Here is a 12,649-nt window from a genome sequence, read left to right on the forward strand (position 1 = left end):
CTGTCAACAAATATATCATAGTTTTTAGAACTAGAATATAATCACCCATTGGCCAGTTTATTTCTTCGTGTCTGCAATACAAAAAGTTTATTAATTCTTCACTGAAGCTTTGTGTAATGAATTTGTATTTGTAATGCATGGTTTATTTATTTTTGTTAGCTTCAAAAACAATGCAGAGTGATTGGAAATTCCCATGTCAATGCAGAATTTTCTTGTACAATCAAATGTGAAATCAGCAGCTGTCATAATCTTTTACTTTTTCTCTTTGGTTTGTATCTGTAACAGATTCCCAAGTTTAAATGTAAGTATTTTTATTACTTGTTTACCTGGGATTTATGAATCGAAATCATCAGAATATTTTGTCCTTCTAAGAGTCGAAGTCTTGATACAATCTTGCAAATATGTCCTCATCATCCAAAAAAATCATCCCTTAGCATATACGTAAAGAATTTTTTATCAGTGTGCAGGAATGCCCATAAATTCCATTCTTCTACGAAACCTACTAACTACAATGTAGTTGTCTGATTTATTATGGATTTTAGTGAAAGTATTTTGCTAGTCAATGTTCATTAAGGCAGGGGACTGTAACATTTCTCTAGTCTGTCAGAAAAATTTGTACGCAGTCATTTTTTGTCCCTTTGCCATTTAGAAGGGTTTTATTTAAGCTGTTTGTGTTTCAATGTATCCAAATTATGCTTTTACTTTCACTATAGCTTGAAGAAAATTCTTTCTTACAATTCTTTTGCTTATTATTCCTTCAGCCATTGGCACACAGAATGAGCTTTTGAATGTCGACTTTGAGCATACTGAATTCAACATTCTGCTGAATGCTCAGAAATGATACAACTTGTGCAGATGGTACGTGTGCCTCAACGTGGTAAACGCGATCACAGCATACTTCAGCTGCAGTTGTCGGTTAAACCTGCCTCACAAATCAATTGTTTATAAAATGGATGGCCATAAACTTCCAACATCAGCTCTATTAAAATGCATGTTTCATTCATTGTCCATATGCTAGTCATTTTGTTCTGTCTGTAGTGTACATAAATAAAAACTTCAGTATCCATTCACATGTTATAATAAGACAAAAATAAAGTGCTATGTCTAGTCAGTAAGGATGTTGTTGTTGTTGTTGTTGTGGTCTTCAGTCGTGAGACTGATTTGATGCAGCTCTCCGTGCTACTCTATCCTGTGCAAGCTTCTTCATCTCCCAGTACTTACTGCAACCCACATTCTTGCTTAGTGTATTCATCTCTTGGTCTCCCTCTACGATTTTTACCATCCACGCTGACCTCCAATACTAAATTGGTCATCCCTTGATGCCTCAGAACGTGTCCTACTAACCGGTCCCTTCTTTTTGTCAAGTTGTGCCACATACTCCTCTTCTCCCCAATTCTATTCAATAATTCATCATTAGTTATGTGATCTACCCATCTAATCTTCAGCATTCTTCTGTAGCACCACATTTCGAAAGCTTCTATTCTCTTCTTGTCCAAACTATTTATCGTCCATGTTTCACTTCCATACATGGCTACACTCCATACAAATACTTTCAGAAACGACTTCCTGACACTTAAATCTATACTCGATGTTAACAAATTTCTCTTCTTCAGAAACGCTCTCCTTGCCATTGCCAGTCTACATTTTATATCCTCTCTACTTCGACAATCATCAGTTATTTTGCTCCCCAAATAGCAAAACTCCTTTACTACTTTTAGTGTCTCATTTCCTAATCTAATTCCCTCAGATTCACCCGACTTAATTCGACTACATTCCATTATCCTCATTTTGCTTTTGTTGATGTTCATCTTATATCCTCCTTTCAAGACACTGTCCATTCCATTCATCTGCTCTTCCAATTCCTTTGCTGTGTCTGACAGAATTACAATGTCATCGGCGAACCTCAAAGTTTTTATTTCTTCTAAATGGATTTTAATACCTACTCTGAATTTTTCTTTTGTTTCCTTCACTGCTTGCTCAATATACAGATTGAACAACATCAGGGAGAGGCTACAACCCTGTCTCACTCCCTTCCCAACCACTGCTTCCCTTTCATGCCCCTCGACTCTTATAACTGCCATCTGATTTCTGTACAAATTGTAAATAGCCTTTCACTTCCTGTATTTTACCCCTGCCACCTTTAGAATTTGAAAGTGAGCATTCCAGTCAGTATTGTCAAAAGCTTTCTCTAAGTCTACAAATGCTAGAAACATAGATTTGCCTTTTCTTAATCTAGCTTCTAAGATAAGTCGTAGGGTCAGTATTGCCTCACATGTCCCAATATTTCTATGGAATCCAAACTGATCTTCCTCAAGGTCGGCTTCTACCAGTTTTTCCATACGTCTGTAAAGAATTCCCATTAGTATTTTGCAGCTGTGACTTATTAAACTGATAGTTTGGTAATTTTCACATCTGTCAACACCGGCTTTCTTTGGAATTTGAATTATTATATTCTTCTTGAAGTCTGAGGGTATTTCGCCTGTCTCATACATCTTGCTCACCAGATGGTAGAGTTTTGTCAGGACTGGCTCTCCCAAGGCCATCAGTAACTCTAATGGAATGTTGTCTACTCCCGGGGCCTTGTTTCGACTCAGGTATTTCAGTGCTCTGTCAAACTCTTCACGCAGTATCATATCTCCCATTTCATCTTCATCTACATCCTCTTCGATTTCCATAATATTGCACTGGAGTACATCGCCCTTGTATAGACACTCTATATACTCCTTCCACCTTTCTGCTTTCCCTTCTGTGCTTAGAACTGGGTTTCCATCTGAGCTCTTGATATTCATACAAGTGGTTCTCTTTTCTCCAAAGGTCTCTCTAATTTTCCTGTAGGCAGTATCTATCTTACCCCTAGTGAGATAACCTGTAGTGGTATGCGCCTCTACATCCTTACATTTGTCCTCTAGCCTTCCCTGCTTAGCCATTTTGCACTTCCTGTCAATCTCATTTTTGAGACGTTTGTATTCCTTTTTACCTGCTTCATTTACTGCATTTTTATATTTTCTCCTTTCATCAATTAAATTCTATGTATCTTCTGTTACCCAAGGATTTTTACTAGCCTTCAGAGCTACCCATTCTTCTTCTACTGTATTTTTTTCTCCCATTCTTGTCAGTTGTTCCCTTGTGCTCTCCCTCAAACTCTGTACAACCTCTGGTTTAGTCAGTTTATCCAGGTCCCATCTCCTTAAATTCCCACTTTTTTGCGGTTTCTTCAGTTTTAATCTACAGTTCATAACCAATAGATTGTGGTCAGAGTCCACATCTGCCCCTGGAAATGTCTTACAATTTAAAACCTGGTTCCTAAATCTCTGTCTTACCATTATATAATCTATCTGATACCTTCTAGTATCTCCAGTAAGGATATTGGCTTATAAATGTTCTGTTACAAGTAGTGCAACAAAAATTTACAATAATTCTCCATGTAGGATAAAAATTATTTCATCAGTCTCATCTTTTTGTTAAACCATAAGGGCATTCTTACTTGATCACTGTTGCTATTCAGTAGCACAATCTTTACAACGCGCTTGATACAAAACTTAAAACATGAAAGTGCGAAATATTCTTTGGTTTCTCCCTTCCCCCCACAATCATATTGACAAACTGGGATCACATTAACAGCTTCAGTTCGCCAGCCGCTTTGACCATGCAGTTCTAGGCACTTCAGTCCGGAACCGCGTGACTGCTACGGTCGCAGGTTCGAATCCTGCCTCGGGCATGGATGTGTGTGATGTCCTTAGGTTAGTTAGGTTTAAGTAGTTCTACGTTCTAGGGGACTGATGACCTCAGATGTTAAGTCCCATAGTGCTCAGAGCCATTTGAACCGTTTGAACAGCTTCAGTTCCTCTTCTTCCTTTGTAGGTGTTTCCTATGTTTCCAGTATTCCATCATTTTCTCTCCATGAAGTCTCTTCCTCTCTTCTGCCCATGTTGGTCCCAATTTTTTATTTCTTCTGCTTTGAAAGCCTTCCAAATGTAGTACTTTATTTTTAAAACGGTTTCTTTCTGCTATTTGTGATTCTTTTATGTTGTTTCTTTCTAGATCTTTCCTTACTTCTGTAACCCATGCTATTGTCTATTTCTTCTTCCAGAAATATAGGAGTATTTGTTTTGTTAGTCTATTTCCATCCATTCGGTAGAGGTGTCCGAAAAAGGTTAATCTTAGTTTGGCCATTACTTTGTATTAGTGCTTCATCACACTCCTCATTCCACCGTGTCTTCTTTTTACTCTTGGCCAATCCTAAAGTTTTCTCTGCTGCTTGAGTTATCTGCATCTGGAGTTCTCGCCAATCACCTTCTTTACATGTTTCAATTTCTTCTCTAATTTTTTCTATATTTTCTTTTGTAATATTAGCTGTAGTGGTGTTGTATCTGATCACTTTCTTGGTCATCTTTTTTGTTTTAGGTGGGAAAAGATAGATAATGATCTGAGTCGAATTCCCCATTTCTGACTATTTTAACTTTCATAATTTCTGTGATATAACTTTTAGATATGACTACGTGATCCAGTTGAAATTCTCTTAGGTTTCCATTTGGATGTCTCCAAGGTTTTAACTAGAACATTTTACACATATTGTTCAGTCTTTCACCATTTCTGTTTGTTCTTGAGTGCGCTGGATATTCATCTACAATAGTCTTAAAATTCTTTTCCCTCCCAATTTGCGCATTGAAGTCACCAAGAAGTATTTTAACGTTCTTTTTAGGTATGATAGATATTTCAGATTCTAAAAGATCCCATAATTGATTTACTTTCTCCAGATTTCTTCTGTTGTCTGCATTTATAAGTGCATGACAGGTTGTAACTTTTCTTCTTGCACTTTATTGTTAACAGGGACATTCTTTCTGAATTTTATCTAAATTCTATTACACTGTCTACGATTTTTTTGTGACATAAAATGCTGTTCCAAACACCGACATGTTTTCCATTATTCTCACTGCTGGTTTCCCTTTATAAATTCTATAATGTTGTGTATCAACTACATTCTCATCTAAGAATCGTGTTTCCTGGACTGCTATAATTTGTATATCATTCTTCTGCAGAACTAATTCTAATTCCTTTTGTTTCCCAATTTTCAGAAGAGAATTTACATTTAATGTTCCAAAGTAGTACTACTTCTTGAACTGAAACTTGGAAGGCTTTTCAATATATTCCGTCTCTATTTCATCGCAAGTGTTGGGACTCCCCAGAATCCTAGGTCCCATTGTATTACATGGTGTAATGGTGGATTCCTCGTCAGAGTTGTCACCTGGGATAGAGCATTCATTGTGTGAACTTACCATTTTGCGACTTGAAGCTGTAAACCATAAAGAGTAGGGAATCCAAAGTCAGTCCCTGAATTCCCAAAGTAAGACCAGGTTGTTAGCTTGGAATATTACTTATTCAGCTGCCACTAACATGTGGAACAGACGTTGTCTTGGTACCTCCACTAACATGTGGAACCGTCGTGCCCTCTGTCCACTTTGGCCTTGGACAAGAGGCTGCCTCTTCGCCAGCTCCGCCATACCGAAGTCCATCTTCTCCGCCTTCGCTGCTGTTGAGGTCTTCACTGTATCCCTGGCAAGGGGCCCTCATGAGGTACTATCACCCGGGCCAGGTGAACCAAGGTTTTTAACGAGGTGTTACGCCTTCCCTTCCTCCTTTCTCAACTTGGCCTGGGACCGGCTATGGAGGAGTTTCTGTTTTTATTATTGTTTATAATTTTGCACATAACCATTCTCCTGAAATTTGGAGACCCTAATCTGTTGAAAAATAGACCATCTTGTGTTGTTATGAACTTATTAGAATCTACAGATTTTTTTACAGCCTATTTTTTTGTTTTGGAGAATGGCAGTTTATGTTGTTTCTATGTCTATCGCTCTCTGATCTTCTATGGATGATGTCACTTGCTACTGTTCATGATGCTATATATGTGTTTTTCACTGTTTGGATCACATTTCTTGTTTTATTGGTGATGTCTTCTTCACTGCAGCTTTGAAATGCATTTATTCCCACATGTACAAAAAAAAAAAAATGCCTTGTAGTTAGTGTTATAATTAGGACTTTTTGCTTGGCTTCATTTTGCTCCCAAGACTTTTTCATTTGCTTGTTTAGTTGATGAGTCTGTAACTCTGGGCAAACATCAGTTGCGCAACTCAGAGCTACTATATTTTGAAGCATAGACTCATTAGTTATTAGAAAATCCTTTTCGACCCTTTCTTTAAGACTATGTGCATAATTTTTGTACTTTGTGTTGATCCATTTATATGTTCATGTTGGTTTAGCATGTTGTTTATGCCAACCTGAAGCGTTTTATTGAAATCTGTTATATAACGCATACAGCCATTTTGTGCGTACTTTTGTCATTATATCAGTAGTTTCATCAGCACCATAATTTTTTTGCTCATCAGTGCTGCATTTTCCTCTTTCAAGAGTGCTATTTCATCTTTTTAAGTGCCTCAGTGTATGTGTTCAGAAATTTGACAATTTCATTTTTTAAAGTTCACTTTATTAATCACCTCTACACGTTTGTCATGCTCACACAGAACATGACCAAGGAAACTTGTCATTTTCAAATTGACCTTCATGTACTTCTCTTGAAGCCAGAAGCTACACTTCAAACATAATATACGTTTATACACTCGTTTTTCACATACCTTACACGCTTAACTACTAAATGTACTGTCAGTGCCATCATCCATCATGTTTCCTGGAGTTCTTAATAAAAGAGAACTTTAGGATACGTAGCACTAGTCAAGCTATACTTTACCAAAAATAGATGTTAAAGTTAATTTTGTCTGCACTTGTAGTAATTAGTTATCACCAAACTAATAAAAATTTCCACTTATACAACCTAAAATTAACATTTTAAAATAAAGAAGGAAACAGTTACTTTTAAAAAGATGCTGCCTCCTGAATTAAAGTTAACAGTTGCTCCCTTGTCTACTACTGCTTGCTTAATATTAACTGATAGCATGGAATTCAGATAGTCAAGTTTGAGGTTCCAGAAGTATTTGTTAGGAAGAATCGGGAGATGATGCTTGAAGGAAGGAAGTCTTAAGATCCTGAAAAAGTTGTTTTTGGAAAGAGGAGAAGGATCCCCATTTAGGCTTAGGAGTGTTCATCCTCGGTTTTTACTCACTGTGTTGTTTGTGCATCAGATGAAGTGGTTTTTCCGGTTGAGGCTACCACTGAGTGAAAGGAAATCTTGAACTAGGACAGGCTTATGGTATTTGGTTTTCAGCATATGCTAAAAACAAATATTAATAAAGTACAAAAGAAGGAGTACATTCTGTTTTAGTGGTGTGTGTGTGTGTGTGTGTGTGTGTGTGTGTGTGTTTTCTATATACACATCTCTATATGCGTGCATTTCTGCATATGTTCTCCATTAAGCAATCACTTTATCTCTTGTCATCTACATATGTGTCAAGGATGTTTTGTGGTTTACTGTAACCACAGTTGTGTACTTGTATTGACACTTCACGTACAACTGCAGGCTCACCTTGGAGATTGCGTTGGCCTAAAACAGACTCTCAGCAGCAACAGCAGCACCGTAGTAGTGAAGAATGGCATGCTATTCTGGAAATGTCAAGACTGGAAGACCAGCGGATGCCTCTGCCACCTGACCTCTTGCAGGTACTAAACGGTACATATATGAATGTACACTTTGAACTAAGTAGCCAAGAAATTTAAAAAGTAAAATTTGTAACAGACACTCTCAGGAATAGTGATTGCACTCTAACTGTATTTTACATTCCACATACCCTAACAAAAGCTAATAAGAGCAACATTGTTGTGGTATTGTGAGCAACTTTTTGCTGGAGAGTGACATCTCTGTAACTGTCATTTGGTTGGTGTGGCTGTGGGATTACGAGATTATCGTTTTCAGTATATAATACAGATCATGTGTTTGTTTCTGAATCACAACTGACAGCTACCTATTACTAGTCATACTCACCTGATATCTCCTCCTTACCATATCATCTGTTTCACTTTTTTGTATCAAACAGTCCATTTAACACTTTGGGTCCTGAACCATAGTGCATAAACCTCTAATGAAAGGCCTCATTGTTTTTAATGGTTTCTGTTATAGCAACAAAAAAAAAAAAAAAAAAAAAAAAAACATCTGCCAACATAAGTAACTTAGAAGTAGATATCTTCAGAGGAGTGAAGCGGTTTAAATCACTTACTAAAAGCAAGTCTTCCAGTCTAGACTGTATACCAGTTATGTTCCTTTCAGAGTATGCTCCATACTTAACAGTCACAAACAATTGCTCACTCAACAAAAGATCCATACCCAAAGACTGGAAAGTTGAATAGGTCACACCAATATTCATGATGAACGTCGAAATGCAGCATGATTTTAGAACGTATATTGTATTTGAACATTATGAATTACCTTGAAGAGAATGGTATATCGACATGCAGTGAACACGGATTTAGAAAACATCGTTCTTGTGAAACACAACTAGCTCTTTAAACACACAAAGTGTTGAGTGCTATACACAAGGGATTTCAAATTGATTCCATATTTCTAGATTTCCTGAAGGCTTTTGACACTGTACTACACAACTGACTTGTAGTGAAATTGTGTGCTTACGGAATATCGTCTCAGTTATGTGACTGGATTCAAGATTTCCTGTCAGAGATGTGACAGTTTGTATTAGTTGATGGACAGTCACCAAATACAACAGAGGCGATTTCTGGCGTTCCTAAAGCAACAGCCTACACTACGCTTGTCCATCCTCTTTTGAAGTACTGCTGCACAGTCTGGTATTCGTACCATGTAGACTTGTACATCGAGAAAGTTCAAAGAAGAACAGCACATTTTGTATTATCACAAAATAGGGAGAAAGTGTCAGTGATATGATGCAGGATTTGGAGTGGAGATCAGTAAAACAAAGGCATTTGTTCTTGTAGTGGAATCTCCTCACGAAATTTCAATCACAAACTTTCCCCTCCAAATGTGAAAATATTATGTTGACGCTGACCTACATAGGGAGAAATGATCATCATAATAAAATAAAGGAAATTAGAGCTCGCACGGAAAGATATAGGTTATCATTTTTCTGTGTGCTGTTTGAGATTGGAATAATAGAGAATTATTGTAAGGTGGTTAAATGAACCATCTGCCAGCCACTTAAGTGTGTTTTGCAGAGTATCCATGTCGATGCAGAGGAATGATATTACCCGTATTGAAAAGCCTGGACTTTCTAGTTTAAAACTGTGTAATATTTCCTTCTTTTAATTAATATATGCTTCCAAGAAACTTTCAAGTATAATTTTGTTTTTTGATAGAGGAAAAATTGGTCAAGAATATACCCATTTAATTTTCCAGAAGAAAATTACATTTTTTTTCACAAAATTTTAATAAAGATCTCTGCTGCTTGTTTTATCTACAGTAACCTCCTTTGTCTTTATATTAAGATGCAGTTTTGGTCTTTGTAAGATAAATTTTAAAACAAAGTAATTTGCACAGTACTTCACATTCACTATGCTGATAGCTTGTGTCTTTTGCCACCCTTTTCCAGTAAGTATTTTGCATCTGAGAGAACACACTGCACATTGTTTTGTTTCTGTAAAATATACCGGCATTTCCCATCACTATTAGTAGGATGTGTAATGCCAACTGTCTCCACCACTTCTCAGTCTGGTGCCTTGTATGACAGTAGTTGGTCTGATAAGTCAACACCCAACTTGTCTTTATTATAGTCCACCACACAGACTGGCTTTGACATCTTCCCGCCTCTCGTATTGGTGAAGATCACCATCTCAGCAATATGCCTTGTACTTATCATCTGCACATCCCTTTTGTCCTTCCAACAGATGCTAAGATATTTTCCTTTATGCCTAAAAATTAGTTCACCTTGCTGTAGTTTTGAATCTTTTATAGCACAAGGTAAACCCTGTCTAGATTTTCATGTTGTTCCCACAAGAGCAGCTTTTGCAGCTTCCAGTTCTGAAGCAGTTGTTGGACTGGTGTAGCATTGGTTTGTAAATGAAGTGTAACCTTTTCCTGACAGATTCCCAAGCAGTGTCAGACCTCTCACCTGCATAAACAGAAAAATTCCAGACATAACCTGTGTCTGACTCTGATAACATTTACACTTTTTTCCCATATTTATTTGGCTTGAAATACACATGGCCAAGAAATTTGCACATACCTTAATCTGTTGTAATATTTTGAGATGGTGTGTATGGTAATAGACCATCTTGTGTTGTTATGAACTTATTAGAATCTACAGATTTTTTTACAGCCTATTTTTTTGTTTTGGAGAATGGCAGTTTATGTTGTTTCTATGTCTATCGCTCTCTGATCTTCTATGGATGATGTCACTTGCTACTGTTCATGATGCTATATATGTGTTTTTCACTGTTTGGATCACATTTCTTGTTTTATTGGTGATGTCTTCTTCACTGCAGCTTTGAAATGCATTTATTCCCACATGTACAAAAAAAAAAAAAAAAAAAATGCCTTGTAGTTAGTGTTATAATTAGGACTTTTTGCTTGGCTTCATTTTGCTCCCAAGACTTTTTCATTTGCTTGTTTAGTTGATGAGTCTGTAACTCTGGGCAAACATCAGTTGCGCAACTCAGAGCTACTATATTTTGAAGCATAGACTCATTAGTTATTAGAAAATCCTTTTCGACCCTTTCTTTAAGACTATGTGCATAATTTTTGTACTTTGTGTTTCTTCCCTATCTGCATGTCAGTCGTTTCCAAAAAATGGTTTGCATTTGCTAGCCTGGAGAGTCCCGATGTACTAGGTCATGGCTCGAGATCTCTGCTATCTGCATGATCTGCACAGATAATTGTCGTAAACCGTGACGTTGTGTAGCATTTTCCAGATACAGCACAAGAAGAGTCTTAGACCAGTGCTCTCATATACAAGGTCACACAACCATATGGACTATAATTGCCAGAAACTTTATTTCTATGAGAGTAAATCCTTTCTACTTTGATAATGAACAGGTATGTGAAAGGGAATTTGTACTTTGTAATTTCCTTGGGCTTTGTTGGGCATACAGATTAGTTTCTCTGCATTATATGACTCACCATACTGTCTGTAAGTAAACTTGACAATAAGTGTAGAGATGTGCTGTTCTGGTCTAAACTGATAAGGTTGCACTTTCCATATGGTCCTGAGAATATATTGGTGTCTGGTACATGATCAGTAGTCTTCCAGCCTTCCTCAGAATCAATATGGTGTGAAGTTCCTCGGCCTCGTGCTTGGCCTTTGGCCTTGTGCACTCTTCGGGCATGGTATCCTCAGGAATAATGGCAATATTTGTTTTTGAAGAACTTGTATGCCTGCTTCCTCATCTAAATCTACCATAACAGTAGTATTTGCAAATAAAATCACTTCCTACAGTAATTATGTATTAAAAGCTCTTTCAATTGACACTGAATAATGATATTGTGTATTTTATTATCTGCATTCCTTCATCAGTAAAGTCCGTCAGAATCATGTTAATTATTTCAGCATCTGAAAAAACAACAACACTTTCTTCAAAATCACCCCCCCCCCCCCCAAAAAAAGTAGTATTTCACCCTTGCCCAGCATGCCCATACCATCTAGCATCAAATACTTCAGTTATAGTCTCTGCTGTGCCTCCCAGATCAATGGCAGCTCTAAGAACATATAAAGGAAGGAAGGGGATGATTGAGAATGCTCATCCATAAAATTATGGGCATGTCAGGCGCACCTGTATGTTTACAGGCCTTCAGCTCCTAAGTGTTAACAATAAGAAAAAAGATTCACCAGAAATCTTAATATTCTTTGCTATCAGTAGTGGATGTTTTTTGTAGCGAACTTGTGCGTCCATCTGCATAAGCCATGTTAACAGAGCCTCTGCTACTGTGGTTTGCAACATTGAGTGGCATGTGTGGTTGAAGAAACTTAGAGGTGGTTTCATTGACCTATATGTGGTGGAAATGGTGTATAAATTGTAACTCTGCCCATGACAGTGCTGCCACCTCGTATGTTGCTGGAGGAGTTTCAGTAAAGTCAGCTGTTTCTTTAATTCTGTCCACACCACTTCTGTTTCAATCTCCTTAACCTGCATATTTTTGGAGAAGACATTTCCTTAAAGGTTTTTAGTAATTAATATTCAACTACTGTAATTTTAATCTTGTGTTAAAGGTGTTAAGGACGGTCAGAGTAAATAAATTTCTCGCTAGCCAAAACGTTTCCCATACTATATTAGTACTACTCATGGACTGTAAGGACGGTCAGAGTAAATCAATTTCTCACTAGCCAAAACGTTTCCCATACTATATTAGTACTACTCATGGACTATAACTTGGTATCTATTGAATGAGGGGAGTGGGTAGAGTACACAATGTTTGCTGCAGGAAGAGGGTTAGTGCATCTCCATGTACTGTAAATACACAGTGCAGGCAACACAGACTAGATGTAACTATCAGTTAAATACTTTGTGGTGTCGAAATTGAGACCACTGTTTGTATTGACATGTTAAATAATGAAAAACATTGGATATAGTGCAACAAAGCACAGATAGGGCAAGCACAGTTCAGTGACAAAGCAGACAACAATAGAGTCAACACTGGCCACTAGTACACTGCACAGTTACGAACAAACATCTGCAAATCAGTACGGCTGCTAGCAGGAACTACGGGGTGTCCCAAAAAAGACACCTGGGATGGGTCCGC

General features: G+C 37.4%; 1 protein-coding gene across 4 annotated transcripts in view; it reads left to right on the forward strand.

Moving 5' to 3' along the window:
* The window catches only part of LOC126190842 (scm-like with four MBT domains protein 1), a 179,104-nt gene that overhangs the window by 68,921 nt on the left and 97,534 nt on the right, over positions 1 to 12,649 (forward strand). For all 4 annotated transcript variants that reach the window (XM_049931422.1, XM_049931423.1, XM_049931424.1 and 1 more), the window contains one exon: positions 7,472 to 7,611. In XM_049931422.1, the coding sequence (XP_049787379.1) occupies positions 7,472 to 7,611 (140 nt within the window). The remainder of the gene's footprint in view (positions 1 to 7,471; positions 7,612 to 12,649) is intronic.

The sequence above is a fragment of the Schistocerca cancellata genome, chromosome 6 (assembly GCF_023864275.1).
Source record: "Schistocerca cancellata isolate TAMUIC-IGC-003103 chromosome 6, iqSchCanc2.1, whole genome shotgun sequence".
In the NCBI taxonomy this organism is placed as follows: Eukaryota; Metazoa; Arthropoda; class Insecta; order Orthoptera; family Acrididae; genus Schistocerca; species Schistocerca cancellata.